The sequence below is a fragment of the Gloeophyllum trabeum genome (genome assembly GCF_000344685.1).
Source record: "Gloeophyllum trabeum ATCC 11539 unplaced genomic scaffold GLOTRscaffold_00012, whole genome shotgun sequence".
NCBI classification, from domain to species: Eukaryota; Fungi; Basidiomycota; class Agaricomycetes; order Gloeophyllales; family Gloeophyllaceae; genus Gloeophyllum; species Gloeophyllum trabeum.
In genome coordinates, this window is record NW_006920421.1 from 468,075 (window position 1) to 489,386 (window position 21,312).

Sequence of the window (21,312 nt, forward strand, 5' to 3'; positions counted from 1 at the left end):
TTAACTCTTATACAGGCTATCCCCAGAGTGCATCGCTCAATAGAGCAGGCATGACTTTGCATCATTGCCGGCGGTATCTACTGTACGAGAACCATACCGCGACGACGTGCCCACAACATTAATCTATGTGTCAGGCAAATGGTGAAGAGAGCAAGTATAATCCCTAATACAGCCTGTATAGCTCCTTCCCTTGTGCTACCGGCATCATCCGTAATCTGCTCGTAATTGAGGTCCTGTGGGTCGTCATCTTCAACCGCAGGTAACCACTCTTCATATTGCGCGATCATCTCATTAATGGATTTCTGCAGACTCCAGTTGCCCAGATGCTCGCCATGTGCGCTCGCAGACCGACGTGATGCCAGCACAGGATCCAGGGCTTCATTTGACATTCTGATCAAGTTGTACAGCTCGTCGGGTAAAATCCCGTATCCCGCCGTGACTTGTTCTAACCACCGTCCTCTCCGAGGCGCGAAGACGTGCATCCCAAGTATTGACCCAGTCGGTGCGTTAGGTATGAATATATTGTATCCAGGCTGACAGGTCATGCGGGTGCGGACGTTCCAGGCGGGGGCGTACGGCAGGGCCTGCACCTTCGCTACCTCCCTTTTCAAGCAATTGAAGTCGGGCTGCCACATGGACATGACACGTCCAACGGCATCGACTACGATGTTGGGCTCGAAGAGCGTCATGACTGTGCCCTGGTACATCATGGACGAGATATCGAGGCCGAAGACGAATGTGTCGTAGGTCGGGGTGAACCAATGTGGATCTGGGGTGGCCCTCGTGCGATTCCATCAGCCGGGACATGGCGTCGGATCGGCTTTGAAGCGTAATGGCTGCCGCCCAGTCATAAAGGATGCTTAAGTGAGCACCTGATGTTGTCCTCTTGAGAGGCAGGGGGTGGGGGTGGAATGCACCCAGTCTAATTATCTCGTCAGCGGATTTCACTCGACGAGAAGACCTCTGAGCATACATTCAATTTGCGACCTTATTTGGGTAGGCCTAACAGCGGAGATCTTGCACCACAAGCTCACAGCTCGAACTCGTACAATGTCAATACGTCCGAGTCAGCCTGGGTATCGATACCCGCAACTCTGTCGATATCAGGTGTGCCCTCTTTGCAGAGGCTCGCGTCACCTTCGTATTAGATTCCTCGTAAAGCGCATGGGCACGTACAATAAATCCAAGCGGTGCGCCTTCTAGTTCCTCAGCAGATCTAATATTGAGCCTTTATGCACTCCCACAGCAGTGCGTACCCACGACCGTGAATCATGACGAAACGGGACGGGCTTGTTTACCCACCACGTATGTATCATACGTCCACGCACGGCGCTACAGACGTGGCATGCCACGTCCGCTCATCGATATCATCACAAGTGGGATGACTTCATGATGAGTGTTTCGTCACCAACATAATTCCTAACGTGCAACTGACGTGTTACGGTGTGATGCAGATGTGAGAAGAAACAGGAGGCCTACCCCATTTGCTGTGGCAACAGAGCCACCCCACCCCTCTACACCTTCCAGCCATTTGCAGATCGATAGGCCACCACTTTAAAAAGGTTGCATACATTCGGAGGTGCTAGGGACGTCGGAGGACTAAAGAGAAGTCCAGATTCCCCTCTCCGACATGGTCTAACTAAGAATCGAACTGCAAACAGCTGTCATGATAACAACCCACCCGGGTGTCGACAGAAACAAGCCTAACTAGGCTTGCGACTGTAGACGGAGTCGCGAGCCTAGTTAGGCTCGGAAACCTTATTTGCCCACCCTACGTTAATGCCCCATCTGTTTCCTACCCCACCTGTACTCTCTAACTTACGAGCCAGAGTCCCGTGTATCTAGTGTACGTAGCACTGCCCAGCGTGTATAATAAACGCCGCCCTCTGTCGCCCAACTCCCCGTCCTCGCTGTCTCTCCCGTCGACCGACCGCCATGCTGCCCGCTTCCAGGCCGACTCCGGTAGGGGTCTGGTAGACCCCAACCCTAGGGCGCTGGCCACGTGTCGTACCAACACAGCGTCTCACCGACGCGGCGACCCGTGCTCGTCGTCGCCGACGATGAGCACGACTATGTTCCTCATATGTAGTCAAAAAATGTACAATAAATTCCCGCTACCGTAGGTAGTGGGTCTTGGACCCCCCGGCCGTTCGCAGGTTTCCTGCGATCGTTTCAAGATCTACGCAATCTATTTGACACTATTTGGCTCTTAACCGTATATGGCGGACGGCAGGACCGGCACACGGCTTTGGACCAATCAAAGATGGGGTCCTCAAAGGACCCCGATCGTAGAACCACGTGGCATCTCTCTTTCCATCTTTAGCCAAGGTGGCGGATGCTGGAACAGACATGACCTAGCTCGGGGCGTTGGAGATGCGGTCTCCAGGTGAAAGCAGCATACTTTAATGTCAGCTGTTTTACATAAATGACTTGTATACTCAGAACCTGAGGGAGGAGTGAGTGGACATCTCTTCAAATCGTTGAGGTGAATGCTCAGTCGGAAATCATGGCTGGAACACAACTGCTTTCGCAAAATAAATATATTAGTATATGATGCTGCTCAGGATGTCAAGTTTTCAGCTTGCTACCAAATCTTATCTATGTCTACGGTAGCGGGCTCTGCCGCTCGCACGGCCCTACCGCCTTATTTCATTAAATACAGTAAATTCGTAAGATTGTGTCATGCATCTATGTTGTCCTTGGGACATTGCTATCGATCGTCGTCGTCGTCGTAAGCACCAAGCTCACAGCACCCACCCCTCCTATACAGCCCAGAAAAATGTGATAAGTGCATGAAGTACTGTTAGTGTATTCCTGCTTGCATATGAAGCCATTCGAACACATATAACATAATTATATATGCTACATGATTATGAGTGCTAATCCTTACCTTTGCCTACGGGTACCTGCCACAGCCTACAGGACAGACACCAGGAGGGCTCTGACACATGGCAAGCACTGATGTAGCATCCCTCTGGTAGTGTCACACCGTTTATAAGACGTGAGGGTCGGTCTTGAGAACAATCCGGGCAAGCCTGATACACAGGAGCACCCTGCAAACGGGGAAGCCGATGTAAGCTGGCTGAGGAGGTATGAGCAAACGAAAGCAGAAGTGGGAAATGGAATGAGGACACTGAAAATAATAACCACGTAACAGGATCTGTAACGCATTTCCATGCGCTACCAAACAAGGGGGTGAGCCGCACAATGGAAGGGGAAGGAGCGAATGTAGCAGCGGAAATGCGAGCAGACTAGCAGTAAACACTCACTATAGTCCATAGACCTAGTTCCATAACATTCAGTCCGCTCCATGATATTCAACCGACGTGGAGGATCCCAGAGAGACCGGGCGGCATAAACAGGAGATACGTGGCTCGGTGTCCAAGATATACTCACCGAGCCGTGATCAGAAGGTAGGAACCCTGCAGTAGAGCCTCATAAAGGCATTATTGGAATGTTCATCATGCATCTGAGGCGTATAGAGTGCAGCGGACACGGTTACCTACCTGCAACCTCCGCCCGAGTTCCTGATCGTCACCACCTGCATCCACTAACGTTCAGAGATCTAGAATACATCCCGTAGACCTAGAGACATGGATCAGGTATTTTCAGAAAGATATCCAAGCAAATCAGTCCAGTGGAGCAGTTGGCACGGGCGGACGAGAGCAGGTTCAGAGGTGTGACCCAGTCGTGACGGCAAGGAGTGTTGGCATGAATTCGGACAGAATCCTAATGTGAACGGCACTGTGCGCTCGCTTTCCTTTGAGCTCTCTTCTACGTTCCTCTCGTGAACTGTGGTGTCTACGCTTGCTGCGCTTACTTTACACTGGTATTGCGACTGTTCTAAGTGTGAAACATCTCCATAAAAAGCTCTAAGACTGCTTGGAAGTGTATCGGGCAGGATGAAGGGCGGGGGTACATTTGCATTGCGGCTGCAACAATGATGCCCGACCTCTTCCTCTGCTTCTGTAAGTTGTCGGTCATCCATTAAAGCCTTACTGCTTTAGTATTTTCTACGCGCCACCCGTAGGACACTTATTTTACAGTCTTTCTTGCATGCTATTGATTAGCATGTTCCCGTTGTCCTTGGTATTATCGTGCTAGCTTTCGTTGACCAACTCCCCCTGTCGATGGTCTTGCTATAGTATTTTCCCTCTTCACACCCTCACCCGATGCTACTACCGCTTGGGTTAGAGTTGGACAACCCTCCAAGACTTCACTACACCCTCGACCTCGGCCAGATATACGCTTCAACAGGCGCTCCATTCGTTCCAGATACGTATGTCTATGCAATCTGTATACCTTGTCACCACCTTTCACTCATCTTCCATCTTTTATACCGTTCCTTTTATTCCCTATCTCGCTTCCTTTCTTGGATGGGCTATACCTGTGCACCCAGCGTTCTAGGACTGTTGCCTAGCAATATCTTTATGCAGGACGGGTGGTGTACGACTACGTTACTGATATCATGTGAGTATTTGACTTGGCCTGAGTTGCTACCGCTGCTAATGTTTATTTTTTTTCCATAACCAATGAAACATGGGTGAATATTCGCACATAAACACAGGGTAAGTGTGTATCGACCGTCCTCTATGTGGCGCAACACATACTATTGATACCTCACGCATTTGTCACATTTTTCTGGGCTGTATAGGAGGGGTGGGTGCTGTGAGCTTGGTGCTTACGACGACGACGACGATCGATAGCAATGTCCCAAGGACAACATAGATGCATGACACAATCTTACGAATTTACTGTATTTAATGAAATTTATTGTACATTTTTTGACTACATATGAGGAACATAGTCGTGCTCATCGTCGGCGACGACGAGCACGGGTCGCCGCGTCGGTGAGACGCTGTGTTGGTACGACACGTGGCCAGCGCCCTAGGGTTGGGGTCTACCAGACCCCTACCGGAGTCGGCCTGGAAGCGGGCAGCATGGCGGTCGGTCGACGGGAGAGACAGCGAGGACGGGGAGTTGGGCGACAGAGGGCGGCGTTTATTATACACGCTGGGCAGTAGGACCCCCGATAATTGGTATAAATGCCTGATCAGGTTCCGGACAAATTCTGGGACTTTAGAGCCCTCAATGGCTGATTTTTTACAGACAAATCGGCCGATTCTGGAGAACAGGCCTGATTTTTTTCCGGACATTTTGGTCAGACTTGGCCATTTCGACGCCATATTTACCCCGGCACCTGCCGGTGAAGCTAAATTTAGACGTACCCACGCCACAGTTGCCTTTTCGCTGTGATGCCTGTTTTTTTCCGGACAAAAGGTCCAAAATCGGCGATTTTCTTCCGGACAAAATGGGTCTACTTATGGGTCCTCGGGATCAGGCATTTATACTGATTATCGGGGGTCCTTGGGCAGTGCTACGTACACTAGATACACGGGACTCTGGCTCGTAAGTTAGAGAGTACAGGTGGGGTAGGAAACAGATGGGGCATTAGCGTGGGGTGGGCAAATAAGGTTTCCGAGCCTAACTAGGCTCGCGACTCCGTCTACAGTCGCAAGCCTAGTTAGGCTTGTTTCTGTCGACACCCGGGTGAACAACCGAGAAGAACCAACACATAGCTGTTTATTCTTTGATTACATAAATAAGACACAATGGACCCCGACTGACGACGATCTAATGTACTGACTAATACGCTACAATTGTCAAGACCGGGAACCGAGATGAACGAGACTATACAATCATATAGATACGAGCGCAGTCATGAGGGGACAGGAAATAAAGCAACGGCAATAATAAAGAAGAGGTCGTGAGGGAACGTGGCCACGGGGACGCGACAAGATGCTCGTCAACGAGCAGCAGCGGTGGTAAGGTAAGATAAACAAATCGCTTGAAGCGTCCCGTTTGATATGTATTGTAGAGCAGAGAAGACCAAGAAGCAAACAACCCGAAAGCAAGAGCAGTCCATCAACAGCGATGTGGAAATTGCGAGAGATCGAAGACGTGCGAGTTTGCGATGCGGAGCGTATGTACAAATATGGACCGTAGGCCAGGAGATTAGGAGGCGGCGGCGAGAGGAAGGACTGAAGCGTAGCGGCTCAGTCGGCGAGCAACGACGACGATGCAACATGGACGTACCAAATACAAACAAAGGCATGAGCCTGATGCATCGGCACAGATCACATCATCACCCCTCCCATAGCCCATTCACCAGGCTCGGCCTTCGGGAACATCGACGATGGCGTGCCTCTCATCCTCGCCTTCTCCTCCTGAGCCTCTTGATGTAGTTTTTGACATTCGGCACCACCCTCAGATCGAACTACAATGAAATCGATAAGCACCACGTTAGTGATGCGAGGGGATATATGCACGTACGATGACGATTGAGGGCATCCATTCTCGCAAACTCCTTCTGGCAGCCTCCGCACTTGAAATCCCGGACGCCCAGATGAAGGGCCTCGTGCCGCTTGCAATCGTGCTGTCGGGCAAAGCTCTTCTCGCACCCAGGCCACTTGCACTGGAACGGCCGGTCGTCCGTGTGCGAACGTAGATGGCCTACATCAAACAAGTCAGCCGGGATAACCACGAACAAACCCAGGAAAGCACTCACCCTTTAGGTTGAAGCCCCTCGTGAACGTGCTCCCGCATCCAGGGATCGGGCACACAAAGTTCGCTTCCCCCTTTCTTCGTCGCTCGCTGGCGTCCTTCGTCGCATGCGTCGTGACGTTCTGCTTCGTGACCGGTATCTGCGGGTTCGCAGGAGCCTTCCCGGGACCCATCAACCCGCCCATCTCATCCCCGCCCATCCCGTCCCGCCCAAGTCCTCTCGCCAGCCCGCTCACATTCGGCACCCCGCCCCCGCCGACGTCGTCGTACGCCTCGTACGCGCTGTCGTACGAGTCGTACCCGCTGCCCATGGCGCTGACGCCCATGCGCGGGCTCGCCGACGGGCTGGGGTACGGACTGCGCCCGCTCCTGCTCCCCGAGCTCGCGCGGCGCGTGTGCCCGCTCACCCGCCCGCCCCCCCGCCCGCGACCGCCAATGCTGGGCAACGGGAGCTGCAGACCGCCACTGGGGGAGGGCAGCGTGAGGCTGTCGCCGCGGCTGTGGTGCGGGTGCAGGAACTGGCTCGACTTTTGCTGCAGCGAGATGAACTCCTGGTGCGAGCTCGGCGGGAACACGCCGAGCCCCATCCCGTCCATCCCGCCGCCGCCGCCGCCCATGCCCATGCCCAGCCCGCCGAGGTCCATGCCCATCCCGCGCATGCCCATCCCGCCGCCGAGCATATCGTCCATGCCCATCCCTTGCCTCCTCGCGCTGCCGTAATCCTCGCTGCGCACCATCCGGTGCCCCATCCTGCTCCCGCCGTCGCTCTTCGCCCTCCTGAGGTTGGCCGCGCCGATGCCCATGTCCGGGCTCAGGAACCCTCCCCCTGCACTCCCGCCGGCGCCCATCAAGCCCCCCGACGACGGCGGGCCGAACGAGTACCCGTGCTGCATGCCCGCGTGCTGCGGGTGCAGGATGTTCCCAAAGGACGCCTGCCCCGGCTCGGGCGAGTGCTGCGGGGACACGTCCGCCATGCGGATGCCCGCGCCGTCGATGTCGATGTCGACCGCGGACGCGTCCTGCTGGTACTGCTGCTGCTGGATCGAATACTGCCCCATGCCCGCGTTGCTCCAGAGCGGTGGGCGCAGGCTCGTGTCGCTCTTGCTGCGTATGCGGCTCGGGCTCTGCGGGAGGAGGTAGCTGCCCGAGGACGACGCGCCGAGGTTGTTCGTGTTGACTGAAATATTGTTGTTGCTGTTGGTGTTAGTGTTGGGTGTCGATTGTGGGGGCTGCGGGTCGGTATTAACTGGCAGGGTCTGCGGGGCTGTCCGCGGGGAGGGCTGTGGCCTCGGGAAGACGAACGCACCGCCTCCGCTGGAGGCTGTGCCGAAGGGGACGCTGAGATTCGCTGCGCCGTCGGGGGCGTCGTCCTGCGGCGGAGACTGCCACGAGCTGTTGGAGGGTGCGCCTGTATGTGCGCGCGGGGGCCAGCGTATTTGTACGCGGGGCGGGGTGTTGCGACGTTTCATGCATAGATTCGAAGACACGTCGTCGGGATCGGAGGAGCGGGATATCACCGCGCGCGATCAGAGATCAGCGTAGCGAATCAGATCGAAGATGGGGCCGAGAGGCGGAGGAGGATGAACAGCGATGCGAGAGAAGGCAACATAATTAGCGCACGTCCGACGCACAGAGAATGGATACGAGATAAATGAGGAAACGCCCGACACAGCTGCGTGCTTCGGACTGCTCCGCGCTCGTCGGGCAATGAGCACGCCCCGGACTGTGCATCCGCTAGTATGATGTTTATAAGGGTGCACATGACGGCGAGCCCGGGTTCGCTCTTGCCTTCTTACTGTCTCGTAGAACTGTATAAACTCTGGAGAATAACGGCCATCCGGAGCTTCTCTCACGGCAGCGCCAAGGCAACGCGATGAAGACACGAAACCGCCCATGCCGCATCGACAGACAGAAGAGAAGCAATTGGAAGAGGAGACTCACCCTTGCTGAGATTTTCCAGTGTTTCTTGGAATCCGTTCACCGCCGTCCCGACACCTCCTCCACTAACAGGGGTTGCCGGGACGATGTGCAACTGGGGACCGCCCATGCCTCCGCCCTCGCCGTCTGGAGCATTGATTGTCGGCATCCCCATCCCGGCAGGCATATTCGGTGATCCCTCTGGGATGAGCAATTGAGGCGGGCTCTGTGGTTTGTTCGGCGGAGGCGACGGGCGCTGGTCGTACATCATCGACTGCTGAAACGAGTCAAACTGCTGATGGTGATGCCCCTGCGACGAGACCGACGAGGCACGGCTCCTGTTGCCCTCGCCGTACGACGAGGCTGGCGAGGAGTGGTCGAACGAGTGCGGGGAGCCCTGGTCCATGGGCGGCGTGACGGCAACGGAGACCTCGTTCCCCCCGCTCTCCAGCGAGCTGCCAAAGTCGGTGCCGAAGAGCAACAAGCCGCCGCCTGTGCCGCCGCCGGGCCCGTCGTAGTCGCGCGGGTCGTAGTCGAAGCCGGGGCCCTCGACGGTGATGCCGACGTCGGCGGCGTCCGCGCCCTCGAAGAGCGCGCCGCCGTTGCCGTTGGCGTTGGCGCTCATGAAGTGGCCGGCGGAGATGTCGATGCTGAGGTCGTGGGGGTCGTAGGAGAGGTCGGAGTGGGCGTCGCTGAAGGGCGAGTTCTGGTAGGAGCCGTTGTAGGAGGGCGTGTGCGGGAAGTGGGCGGCGCTGGGGCTGTTGGGGGCGGCGGCGTCGAAGTCGAAGGCGTCGTACGGCGCGTGCATGTCTGATAAATATTGGTCCTGGTGGGCGAGCACGTCCATTGTGGCTGTAAATGCTGGCTTGCCGCGCAGGCTGTGGCAGCCCGGAAGCTAAGAGGGGCGACGACGAAGGACTTTGAACGAGAGCTGACGCTTGCGCGAGGGCGGCGGGTTCGCGCTTTGGGACTCCGATGCATCCTGTTTATTACAAGATCTAATCTACCCGTCTATTTTACAACGCGATGTCGGGGGTCCGACTCCGACGAATGGCCCGGGGGTCCGGGGAAGTTACAGTGGAAGAGGGAAGGGAGATTGAAGCACACAGCCCTCACACTCAACAATCCACCGACACGCATCGTTATAGTGAGAACAGTATTACCAGAGCGTGCAAGAGTCTTCCATGGAGGAGAGCCACCCAACGTACCTCCTCTCTCGGGTCCGAACAACAGTGCGTCCACCAGATCTCCCTGGTCCGCAAGGTGGATCGGATCATACCTATCACCGCATCTTCGGCAGGACTTCATACTCATCGCGGTTGACCGCTGGACCAAGAAGATCAGATGCAAGAGAATGGTGATAGGGATGATTTGGAATGGTACCCTGAATGCAGAGCTGAGGGTAGATCATAGCAAACTAGGATACTCACCTTCCAATTCGCCATGAGCGGACGATAGGGACGCTAGCAATCCCGCACTTGCCAATCAACATGGATCCACAATTACACCAGCCCGAACCAGCCATGATGCGGGCACCAGCCAGCACCCGCATCACAACTCGTTCAGACGGAGCAGGGGATGACAAATCAGATGAATGCCACGCCAACTCGCCTGCTGGAAAGGGGACTGTAGATCACCTTGTTCGAGGGGGCGAGACCTTCTTGTACGATGGAAACTGAGTCAATGACAGTAGACACCTTCACTGTCTCTCAATCACACGGAGGACTGCAGGACCCCCTGTCTGCTCATCTGTCAGCAGCGAATGATAAAGAATGATCCCTCACGCGGGCGTCCTGATCCAGAGAAGACTTTCTCATTTTGCACATCTATCATGATCAAAGAGAAGTATTAGTGACCCGGGGACGAGCACGATGGGAACACCTACCGCTATCACCAGCTGTCGACATGTAACTTTCTTCTTTCTGGCGCAGCGGACACCAGTACCAGCGTCGCCGAAGAAGACGGGCGTGGAGGTGTACATGCGGGCTTGCTCGCCCGTTTGCGTATCCAGGATCGTGGACCTTCTACGAGCAGAGGACACTGAGCGCGACCCTCATACTGTCAGGAAGTAGTCAAGGTGCTTCGAGTTAAACGGACAGTCCCACCCACCCACCAGTTCCCCACCGAGCAAGGAAAAGTCAATGACCACCTACGCATCCAGAAGCCAAGACGACCACCCGAATTATCCACAAACTGCCGGGACAAGCCCTACAACATGATGCCAGCTCTCCTCGTGAAACTGCGCACTCGCCACTGACATCACGATAGCCGCAGATGAAGGGACACGCAGCCTTTCATTTACCAGTACAGAAATGATTGTGGAGGTCCGAGATCAGCGTCGTCCTGTTCTTGAATGACTGCGACGGGGATGATATAGACCGACCGACGAAATGAGCAGCACCCACTTGCGACTCGGAGCAACAGAGACCGAATCGAAATATCCATGCACGATTTTCATACCCTGTGATTCGGGATATCAGCTCTCCTCCTTTCCTACACACTTACCCCTACATCACAGCTGCAGATGAACCTCGGAATTAATGCCGTCCTCACTGCGAGGCTGTACGCACTTCGGACATTAAAGGCGGCGCGGGAGGTGTTTCCTCACCGCCAGGCGGAACAGAAAGCAAGCTGACCATACTTATGCATGATTCTGTATTCGAGTTGTAAACGATACGGATCCGAGTCATCCAGGTCTGTCCCCGCAAGAACCCAAACGTTCCCACCGAATTCGAAGACTAACCTCAGGCTGGACGATACAACGAACCTGCATATACTTACGAAGGTTAGGCAATTTCCCCCTCCCCCGCGCTACACGTCCACAAAGTCGCGCAAGCAAGCCCGACCGACGGGGCGATGGAGCAGCACACAACGGAACTGATCAGGCAGCGGGATCTCGTAGCGGACCCGGGCCACTCCTGTTTCCTGTGCCGGGATCTTGCTGGCCCGTTTTGTTGGCACGGCCCGGTGTGGGCGCTCGCTGACCAAGCGTGCCTGGGAGGGGAAGGGCGGCTTGTCAGTTCATTTGCAGGAGGGTGTGGATGGCCGTGCAATAGGCTCTTCAAGTCGCCGGGGAGCGAGACTCGGAATTGGCACCGTCTCTTATTCTCCCGTTGTAAGTCCTCGCGATGTTTCAGTTCACATTCAGCGGCCTTTCACATTCCGAGCCCCCTCTTGGCTTAGGCCAGGTTTCTCCCGCGGCGAGAGCCTAGCAATGCACAAGGGCTTACCGTGTTTCATCGAGAATGGGCGCGAAATGGCAAATGGCACGTCGCAGTTAGGAAGGTGCGCGTCCTTTTGCTGCGCGCCGCGATCAGCCATCATCAGGAGACGCTGATCGTCTCTTCGTACTTCACTCACGAGCAGGCCGTTACGTGTCAAAATCGTAGGTGAGTACAAGATTGGGTTGCCAGGAGGAATTGGATGTACGTACGTCGTTGCCCTGAACGTTGAACAGGCGGATCAGGATCGTCGGTTGGATTGGTACATACGCGTGCTCCTCACGGGGAAGAGGAGGTCAGCATCCCCATCCGCACACGAGCGCTGCCGACGGCATAGGACGCATACAACAAGGACGACGTCTTCCCTGCATAGATCCTCGCATGGTCGGGCAAGGCAGACTGCCTGAACCTGGATCGCCTTGCAGCCGGGATGCGCGCTGAAGGAACCCTAACCCGACCCCGACCTGGTCGCGCTCTTCCCAATCCACGCACGTCCTCCCCCGCCTGGTACGCAATCCACTGCATCCATCTCGGGTTCTCCACGTGTGCCGCCTGCGAGCGGGTGATGTCCATTTTTTGTACTGACAATGTAACGGACTGTCCAGCTCAAAGTCAGCTATCAATCTAACTATCTAATCCCCTGGTAACTTGCGGCCCTACCATCTCATTGCAGTCTAGGCAGGCCTGTTGTCACGGGCGTGGGGCGCCAAAGCGTCTACTATGTCCTGTGTTCTTTGACACCGTAGGTGCTTCGGAACTCCGCGTCCTTAGCATCAAGCATTCGTCTCGATCGGGAGGATTCGCCTGGGTGATCCGGATGATACTGATTGCGTACGTTCTCGCTTTGGTGCATGCCGATCCTTAAGCATAGGCAGGCCTCAGGCTACCGGCTGGACCGTGTAACGCTATACGCCCGACGAAAGGAATCCAGGTTTGTGGGTAGTATGAACGCACGCAATTGTGTGCATTGAACGTTCTCGGAGTGGGTTCTACAAATCCAAACCTCGGTGCACCCTCGTGTCAGGCAGTTCGGCCAGCTCCCTTTAAAGCACAACCTGTAACATAGATAGTCTGGATGGCCTTGTAATGTCAGTTACAGTACTTTGGATGCCGCCACCCGTGCACTTTAGCCACACGGGCGCCTCCGGACGAGCGCCTGCGAGACGCCGTTGCCGATCCAGGAACAAGCGTGCAAAGAGCGCACCGCCGCCCCCAAGCGCCGACCCTTTCCCTCCAAATGACATGACAGCGCCCGCGCACGTGTAAGCTGGGCATCGTCTTCACCACCACCGCCGCCGTCCTCCCCGATCCCAGAAATGACGAGCACGCGCCCGAACGGATACGACAGCGATCTGCTGGCGAGCGCGCCTGCCGCGAGCAGGGCGGAGAGGCAGGTGCGCACGCGCTATGTGTTGCTGTGCCCGACATCGCAGGAATGCTGATGCTACTCACAATCGCGGACTATGTAGGAAGGGTACAACGTCGACCTGCTCGAGAAGGGCGACAGCCCGCCGCCGCTCTCGTTGAACTCCAAAGAACAACCGCCGCCCCCAGCGCCTCCGCAACACGCCGCGACCACAGCGCCATTCTGGCGCACGCGCAAGGGCGCGGCGCTCATCGCCCTCCTGGCGCTCGTCGTCCTCGGCGCGGTGGTCGGCGGCGCGGTCGGCGGGACGGTGGGGAAGAAGCACCGCCATTCTGATTCCTCGAGTGCGTCTTCGAGTGCGAGTAGTTCGGCGGCGGCCGCGGCGAGTATGAGCTCTGGCGGCGCGTCGCAGGGCGTGGGCTCGGACGCGGGGCCGGGGCCAACTGTTCTCTCGGTGATTTCTGGGGCGACTCCCGCGCCGAGTCAGACGGCGTCGGCGCTTATTGGGAGGAAGTAGGAGGGACGGTTTGGTGGCGGCCGGGTACGTGCGCATTCTGCCTGTCGTCGCGACATTCTGACGTGCGCGTAATGCAAGGATGTATCTCAACCATTATATTCTTGAGGGTGTGATGTAGAACGGGGTGTACGGACATTGCTTTGTTACCGGGTATCGTATCTTATTCTGTATCATATGGTCTACTAGTATGCGCTGGGCTATCTCATCGGATATACAACTCAGGGCTGCGTGCTGTCTCCTCGAGGACGTAAGACGTCGCTGACGCAGTCGCAACCAGAATTCGTAGAGAATACAGCGCTTGATCCCCATCTGCGCCTTGAGTTGGTGGACTCAAAGCATCGCTTTCCCTTCCCGGGAGCCCGTCCTCTGCGCCCGCATTCGTAGCTTATACTTTGCCCAACGCCCGTTTTCTCAGCAGCACCCGCTGCCTACGTCGGGCGTGCGCGGTCCGTGGTCGCAGCAGACTCGTACGGAAAGTCGGTCCCGTCCACTGTGACGCCGCAGTGCAGGACATTGGCAGCGGGCCAAACGGCGCGCGCCCCCCTGACGTTGTGCCCGGAATCGCGGGCTGCCTCGCTACACGTTCCCAGACTGCGCAGGCTGGTCGTCGTCAACAGTGGCGCTATCTTCCTACGCCGGTACGCTCATGTACTAGTACGCGGCTCACCTAAATCCTGACAGCTGGGAACTCGTCCCTACAGCACAGGTGACACTCACGATCCGCTGATGAAGGAGGTCTTCTCTTGGAGCCCCTTCGTCGCTCTAAATTGATATCCCTGACGCTGGGGGGCTCTGGGATGGTGCTGTGTCCGCGGGGGTCTCGCCCAACCCGAGATTCCGGCATCCGGTACCCGGTCAACGTTCTTCGAAACAGGCTTGCGAACCTCCGACAGTTGCACGAAATTCATAAAGGCTGACGACGGACTGCTTGAGATGCTCGGCCCGTGCCAGTGCTCTCCCTGCAGGCGCTCGAACTGGATGAGAGCTCCATCCAGGTATGATGGTCTGCCCTCGGGTGCCGACTCTGCCAGCTCATTATATTTGACGCTGGAGTATCAAACAACTCACAACTTCTTGACCCCGTAGAATCACCGTCAATCGCCCTGCAAATAGTGGACGCTTTGACAGGACAGCAAAAAGTGTCAGGAGACGATATACGGTCCCCACGACGTTCCCTGAGGTCAATCGCTTCTCCTGGGAAATTGGGGATGCGCTCGCCGGGGCGTGGCGTGGTCTTGTTGGCCACAAGAGACTACAAGTATTGTACATACCATCCCATGCACCAGCTCACGTCGCCCAACTGATGAGTTTCATTGCATTCAGGCTTCAAGCGGGTTTACGCCTCGAGCGATTGATTGTGGACCGAAAGGAGTACAAGTCCAGACTGACGGTTGCGGAGAATGACAGACATTGGATTTCCTCCAGGGACTGATATCTCTGGCGCAATGACCTCTCCGAATGCCGCCGATAAGCAGGTTTTTATTTATTTATTTACCGTCCTCCAGACTTGATCAATTTCAGTCCAGGTAATCGTGTTCACGCACTTCGTGTTCGTTCTGATGACCTGAAGTTGCGTGGCTGTATCACAGTGTCGACGCCGCGAAGGACGACCATAGCTCAATACTTTCTGCCATCACAAGAGCTCGTTATGCGGAATTCGCGGCCACGCTAGTATCGGAACGTGCTTTCTGCGTCGTATCACCATCACCGTCTTTGCCACAGTCGCGCTGACTAGACACGGAGGGCCTCACCTGTCTGTCCTGGTTATCTAGGAAACCTGGTTCAGAACACCCCGAAGAGATATCCGCAGGTCCAGCCACATGACTTCAAGGCGAGGTGAACGGACATACGCTATGTGGGTGTGGGTCAGTCGAACTTAGATTGTCATGACGTGTTCGATTCTCGCACTGGCAGGCCCATCGAAGACGATCTTGTCTTTACGAGTATTATTGCTGATGAGCCAACGGACCAAGGATCACTGGGAACATGCGGATGAGTAATCGTCCCTCGATATGGCGATCCACACTCACCAGTAAGGTACTTTCTTCTGGATTCCCCTGGGTGGCATCTGAGGTTTGCCTGACAATCTCCGCGGGTTTACCGTTACCTGAATCTAGTAGACGGTGCTTAGGAATACGCACGAAAGCTATACAACGTCCGGGACTTCTATACTACCGTCTTCTCTTCTCTTTTATTCTCCACTTCTTAGGGTCAAAGCTACAAAGTTCATCTAACCTTGGCATCGTTAAGTATTTCAGGTTCTATTACTAGTAGCACTATGTATGACTCTTGTCACATGCAATAAATGAGACCAAGATTCGGATATAGTCTATCCTTCGAGTCGGTTATCGACGTGCGCTAAGCGCTTGCTCCCACATGCCCGTTGGGACTTATGTAGTGCTTCATCAGAGGGCACACACGCGCCACAGCAGTACTACTTAGTGTATTGGAACTTGAAGACCGTAGGGAAACAGCAACGTCAGCATCTGTGGGTTATGAGTTGAGCTGAAAGTATGTGGCTGAGCTGGAAGTATGTGGCATCAAATCGTCACGGTAAGCGCTCCGCTACATCTGCGGAGGAAACCGGCTGGAGCCGCGAAAGGCTGCTGTGCTTCTACCGCTCCTTACGAGTGCAAAGAAGCTCTTGGGATGGATTCACTCATATTGATTGCACTCTGTGGTTGTGTCATCGCAACTCTAGATCCTAGAGCCTCACGTCTCGAGCGTAGCCACACTGCAATTACTTCTCCTCATATCTGGACTGTCTCCGTTCTCCGTATTTGGAAACCACTCATCATATCAAGGATGGTTCGCTGCACCGAACCTGCACTCAGAGTTCTGCGTCCGATATGGAGCACACTTGCTGCGAACGCCTGGCTGATATCTGAAGACCATATCTGAAAGCACCACCAGTGTACTCCACTTTATGGTGATGCCTTCGGCTCCGTTGTCTGCTATGGCCCACATAAAGACGAAGTGTGCTGCTGCTGCCTTCTAACGTATCGCCTTACACATATCCCAGGATGTCTACCGCTATCATCGACTCCAAGGGCACTGAAATATTTTTTACGGACAGTGGACCTGTTCCAGGGTCGGACGACTATACTACCTTGGTCATATACCATGGCTCAGCATTCACAGGAAGTGAGGATCTGCAGCGCCCAGTCTCGATTGACTTCTGATTATGTTCTTTCTTAGGTACTTTTGAAAAGGTCGTTCCGCTAGCCGGCAAGGACAATATCCGGCTGGTCACCTTGAACCGACGTGACTATGCTGGCTCTACGAAGTACTCAGACTCGGAGCTAGAAGACCTGAACGCAGGCCGCATAGTATTTATGGTGCGCGCCGCCCTGGAAGTGGCCAACTTCCTTGTCTGGTTCGCCGAAACCCATAAGATCCCGCCGGTCAGCTCCGACGGCAAATCTGGTGGGCTCGCCGTGTTGGGCTGGTCGATGGGCTGTGCTTGGGCGATCGCTCTATTTGGACACCCTGATAAGGTTCCCAAACGGGTATATGACAGGCTCAAACCTTACTATCGGATGTTAATACTCTATGGTCGGTGCCCTTGATTCTGTCAAGGAATTCTGGATTTTAGTCACTGATAAGTTGCCTCCTACAGATCCACCACACCTCGCATTCGGCTACGAACTTCCCTGCGAACTCAAAAGATGCCTCCCGTGGTACAACCCCGATTTCCCCACACCGGCCGACGTAGCCAAAATGATGCCGCATTGGGTCTCCAGCTACTACGACCAGTCCAAGTTTTCCACACGCGACATTATGCAGTACGACTTCTCCTCTCGGACAGAGAGGGCATCCATCGACTCCATGACCTCGGAGCAGTGTGCGCGAAACTGCGACTCCGCAGCGCTTGTGCGCCTTGAGGTGCCGATGTTGACTGTTATGCAGCCCGCGCTGCGGAAGCAGACAGAGAAGGCGTTGTTTGATGAGGAAGTGACGCGCGAGATCTTCCCGAATGTAGAGATTGTCCTCCAGGTTTGCACATCCACGCTTGGGTCATGCCTGTATGGATTCAGCGAAACGGAGAGGATGTATAATGAATGTCTCGAGAAAGGGATCGGGCTTCGGCCAATCAAGTTTCAGTATCTCGAAGGGAATCATTTTGTGAGTATCGTGCGTTGAACCTTACAGTTCTGTCGTTGCTGACATAACCGTGGAAAGATTCACTGGGATGACCCTGTCACCTTCTGGGAGACTACTGCTAAGGCAATTAACGATCCGCCCACGTTCAAGCAGCGACATTTTCTGCGAACCCGGCAATACACTTCCTGAGCGATATAGAGCCTTCCGGATGTGGTGGAAGTGTGGGACTGGCATGCGTGTGCGCTGTCTCGTTCTAACAGGAAGAATAAATGCTTCTAGACACACGAGCACAGAGGCGGTAGAGTCAGCTCTATGTATGCTGTTTTGAGAATGAAGATCACCGAATTTGCCAGTGAATGGCTTGTTGATGGATCCGAACCAAACGGAGTTAAGTCGGATGTGCATATGTCGCAGCCAATCGCAAGCGTTCCGACTACTTACAACGTATGCGGAGCGAGTCGGAGTTGCGGGCCCCACAAAGACCACTACGGTACATACCCTCGACGACTGATCTTGCTTCAAGTTTCGAGCTTGAAGAAACTCTGCTATCAGAGTGAGCTTCAGACCGTCCTATTGTATCACTTTTTGAAAATTTGTCTCTGGACCAAGATCTCTTCCTCTTGCTAGCTTTAGTCGAGAAACTAGATCCAGGTGTGACTAAATCGGAAGGTCGTGGATGGGCAGATGCTTGTTCCTCCCAGTAAGGTGCGCGGAGACGCTGAATGCATGAACCTATAATCCTAAGGTAAGAACCCGAAGTTCCCGTCAGATTTCTACAGCTCCCAAAGCCTGATATGCGAGAACGTAATCGCCACCCCTTTCTTTGATGGCTCGGTACTGAAAGGCCTTCATTCCGGCCAGGTGCGCCGCGAGGACCTGGACAGCAGTACGCTCTTCATCATGCATCATGAAAGGGCGACCAGGTAGCGCCTCCAGCACTCGATCCTGGCTGCATATCACATATCCCGCGCCGGGGCTATATCCTGTGATACCATAATATGAAATAAGTAAGGTACCAAGAACGCTTAGGAGTGCGCAACCGTACCACCTCTGCCGGACTTTCTTGTCCGGGTATAACTGCTGCTCTATCTGGTCCTCCAGATACTCCTGGGCTTTCCGCCACCGACCTTCGTACCCGTTGAGCACGCCCTGCCTAGTCGTCCGGCAGAGTCCTGGCGAGCCCAGACTTCTCCTTGGTATATCCATTGATGAAAAGCTCCTGTCCCCGAGCGTCGGTCTGGGTATGCCCTTCTCGGGACTTGCGTTTTCCTCCGACCCGGCGCTGTCCCGACTGTCATTGACCTGAGCACCCATTGCCACTACTTCCCTTCGTATCCTGAAGACCTCCCTGTAATACCCGTCTGCCTTACGCGCCATACACCAGCTCACGGTGTACGTCCCCGAACAACCGGGGCCCTGGCACGCGTACGTTCTCTTCACGGGCTGCGGCGGGTTCGGGTAAGAGCAGATGTTTGACGGCTCGGTGCATTTGTTGTGATGAGGGGATGGCCAGTTCGGGATCGAGTGAAGCGGCTTACGCACATGACGGGAAAGGAGGGAGGGTATACGAAGAAAGGAGGAATGGTCTGGAGACGCACAGAGCATCTTGAGAGGGCGGGGTAGGCAAGGATAAGGAGGAGCGCGGAGGACTTTCAACCCATAGGCGGGGGGATTAGAGTCAAAGGGTAAAAAGAGAGAGCTTGCGCATTTATGCCAAGGCTGGTATGCTTCGGGGTAGGGGAAACATTCTCCAGTAAGCCACCCGTTAACCTCCCTCGACGAGCTCGGATTCGAGAAGTTGGGTTGTTAAATGTTAGGAAGCTCTAGGAGTGGCGCAGGGATGGAACTGCACGTTGTATCAACACGGTACAGGATGAACCATGCTCGCTATCATTGCCTCTGAAGCACCAGCAGATGAAGGGTAGGTGTATGTAGATACCATATTCAGTCAGAGGGCACCACCTAGAGCAGGGAAGTGGGAACCATCTTCCTGCGGAAGTGGCGTAAGAGGTTACAGGTACCCTGGAGTGCTAAACCGCGGCGTGGTTGTGCGGCATGTAGGCCTCATGGCGAGCTGCAGTTCATAACTGCGGAATACCCATGAAAAGTTCAATAAACAGGCCATAATATAAGTTCCTGAGCATCTCAAGGATAGGCTGACATGGAGCAGTGCAGGAGGTTTGAAGAAGACACGACTTTACTTATTACACCCTACACCATCAGGTAGGCTGGTGACCAGACGGTCGTTCAAGTGAATGAGGCAGAGTCATTTGTCAAGTGCATATTGTTGACATGATATTATTGACCATTTGTAGTCAACCAGTCACAGATCCGCGCGTATACTGGATTCCCACGCGAAAATATACCAGCGGTCTTCATTCACTTGAACGACCGCTCTGGAGGCGTGAGACCGGTCTAAAATCGACCGGTATATTCGTTCGCTAGACAAATCAATTTCGGTCGGTAGAAGGCTGAAATTGTCCGCTTACCGTACGAAAGACACCGTATCATTTTGTCCCACCAAATTGTGAATTTCGACCCCCCCTCACAACGGCCAAAAATGACATTTTCCAACCGTTTAGTGGTCTATTTCCATCTGGTTATTCCAACCACCATTCCTTGGCTTTGGCACCCCTAGCAGTCAGTGTGCAATGCAGTTGAGGCACCAACATATTTGTATATTCTCTATGTAGAATAGTACAGCAAACTGTGTCATACCCGCCCTGACCCTGAACCATGCATCCCCCAGCCCCCCCCTCCTCGGGGCTCCCTATTCAAATCCCTACCAACAGCAACAACACAAAGACTACCTGCCAGATGTTAGATCAGTAGAAGTCATACCACAGCCTCAAGGAAGCACTCACGTACTCGCATAGCTCGACACTGGAGATGGCGGCAAGGTGGTTGATACACTGATCCTATCGAGATATCTTAGATTCAGTAAACATATTGTACAACGGGTACCATACTCACTTTACAACAACCAACCAACTATCAGGCCTACGACACAGACACGTATTAGACTTCGTCGAGACGCAGGATCGAGAGAATGGACGCACCTTAGTGACCGAACTGCGGCCATCATCTAGCCTGCGACAGTACACGCTCACCGGGGTGTTAGGAAGCGATGTCCTAACTAGTCGTCTTGAGATAACTGGGCCACGTGCCAACAGTTATGTCGTCACTACCTCAGTAAGCGTACTGAAAGGTAGGTCTGGCCGGGCCAATGCCAACGGTCAAGTCAAGAGTCCAGGTAATCGCTGTATTCAACAGGAGGTTGAACTAAGGAATACATGGGTTTTCCTACAGTATATATAGTAACTGGTATAGGGGTTAATACCCAAAGAAGAGAACAATAAGAAAGGACGCGTAAGCCATCCTGTGAGAACGTAACTCAGAGAAATGAGAAATACAAAGGCGCCCATTGGTAGAAGGTGAGTCAAGGAAGATAACGTGTGAGAAGAAGATAGCGTCCATGGGAAGGTCTACTCGGAGAAAGGTACTGTCCAATAGCAATGCTCGGAATGGAAATGGAATGAGATAAGCATGGGAAAATCATAACACGGGGAAGAAGGGCCATGTATACCAGCGGAGCTGCTCACTGCGGCGTCGGCGGCGACGAC

At 54.5% G+C, this 21,312-nt stretch overlaps 7 protein-coding genes across 7 annotated transcripts; 3 read left to right on the forward strand and 4 right to left on the reverse strand.

Moving 5' to 3' along the window:
* The first annotated feature begins 899 nt into the window (after positions 1 to 899).
* On the forward strand, positions 900 to 1,630 carry GLOTRDRAFT_100985 (uncharacterized protein). The gene is given in 5 exon segments (XM_007870647.1): positions 900 to 918; positions 932 to 936; positions 974 to 1,127; positions 1,177 to 1,419; positions 1,480 to 1,630. 2 exon segments carry the CDS (start codon positions 1,051 to 1,053, stop codon positions 1,391 to 1,393), a joined length of 294 nt encoding a protein of 97 aa, XP_007868838.1. The 5' UTR covers positions 900 to 918; positions 932 to 936; positions 974 to 1,050; the 3' UTR covers positions 1,394 to 1,419; positions 1,480 to 1,630.
* Positions 1,631 to 6,277: 4,647 nt separating this feature from the next.
* GLOTRDRAFT_46612 (uncharacterized protein) lies at positions 6,278 to 6,737 on the reverse strand (the record flags this gene model as incomplete). Its single annotated transcript, XM_007870494.1, has 2 exons — positions 6,278 to 6,513; positions 6,569 to 6,737. 2 exons carry the CDS (start codon positions 6,735 to 6,737, stop codon positions 6,278 to 6,280), a joined length of 405 nt encoding a protein of 134 aa, XP_007868685.1.
* Positions 6,738 to 7,509: 772 nt separating this feature from the next.
* Positions 7,510 to 9,328, reverse strand: GLOTRDRAFT_140250 (uncharacterized protein; the record flags this gene model as incomplete). Its single annotated transcript, XM_007870648.1, has 2 exons — positions 7,510 to 7,972; positions 8,506 to 9,328. Coding segments are annotated over 2 exons (1,284 nt in total), but the record flags the coding sequence as incomplete, so codon positions are not given.
* Positions 9,329 to 13,018: 3,690 nt separating this feature from the next.
* GLOTRDRAFT_140251 (uncharacterized protein) lies at positions 13,019 to 13,827 on the forward strand (the record flags this gene model as incomplete). Its single annotated transcript, XM_007870649.1, has 3 exons — positions 13,019 to 13,096; positions 13,172 to 13,609; positions 13,664 to 13,827. The coding sequence occupies 2 exons, from the start codon at positions 13,019 to 13,021 to the stop codon at positions 13,583 to 13,585; spliced, it is 492 nt and encodes a 163-aa protein (XP_007868840.1). The 3' UTR covers positions 13,586 to 13,609; positions 13,664 to 13,827.
* Positions 13,828 to 14,013: 186 nt separating this feature from the next.
* On the reverse strand, positions 14,014 to 14,996 carry GLOTRDRAFT_95430 (uncharacterized protein; the record flags this gene model as incomplete). The annotated part of the gene is given in 6 exon segments (XM_007870650.1): positions 14,014 to 14,215; positions 14,303 to 14,616; positions 14,654 to 14,688; positions 14,744 to 14,837; positions 14,857 to 14,885; positions 14,975 to 14,996. 6 exon segments carry the CDS (start codon positions 14,994 to 14,996, stop codon positions 14,014 to 14,016), a joined length of 696 nt encoding a protein of 231 aa, XP_007868841.1.
* A 1,612-nt stretch (positions 14,997 to 16,608) lies between these two features.
* Positions 16,609 to 17,728, forward strand: GLOTRDRAFT_47201 (uncharacterized protein; the record flags this gene model as incomplete). Its single annotated transcript, XM_007870538.1, has 3 exons — positions 16,609 to 16,729; positions 16,784 to 17,140; positions 17,205 to 17,728. The coding sequence occupies 3 exons, from the start codon at positions 16,609 to 16,611 to the stop codon at positions 17,726 to 17,728; spliced, it is 1,002 nt and encodes a 333-aa protein (XP_007868729.1).
* A 726-nt stretch (positions 17,729 to 18,454) lies between these two features.
* Positions 18,455 to 19,294, reverse strand: GLOTRDRAFT_131773 (uncharacterized protein; the record flags this gene model as incomplete). Its single annotated transcript, XM_007870651.1, has 1 exon — positions 18,455 to 19,294. One exon carries the CDS (start codon positions 19,292 to 19,294, stop codon positions 18,455 to 18,457), a length of 840 nt encoding a protein of 279 aa, XP_007868842.1.
* Between the last annotated feature and the right edge of the window lie 2,018 nt (positions 19,295 to 21,312).

What these genes read in the sequence shown, in the direction of transcription:
- GLOTRDRAFT_100985 (XM_007870647.1), top strand. Translation starts at nt 1,051, where the DNA reads ATGTCAATACGTCCGAGTCAGCCTGGGTATCGATACCCGCAACTCTGT. An exon ending in GTGTGCCCTCTTTGCAGAGG is followed by an intron (nt 1,128 to 1,176) that starts CTCGCGTCACCT and finishes ATGGGCACGTAC; the next exon opens with AATAAATCCAAGCGGTGCGC.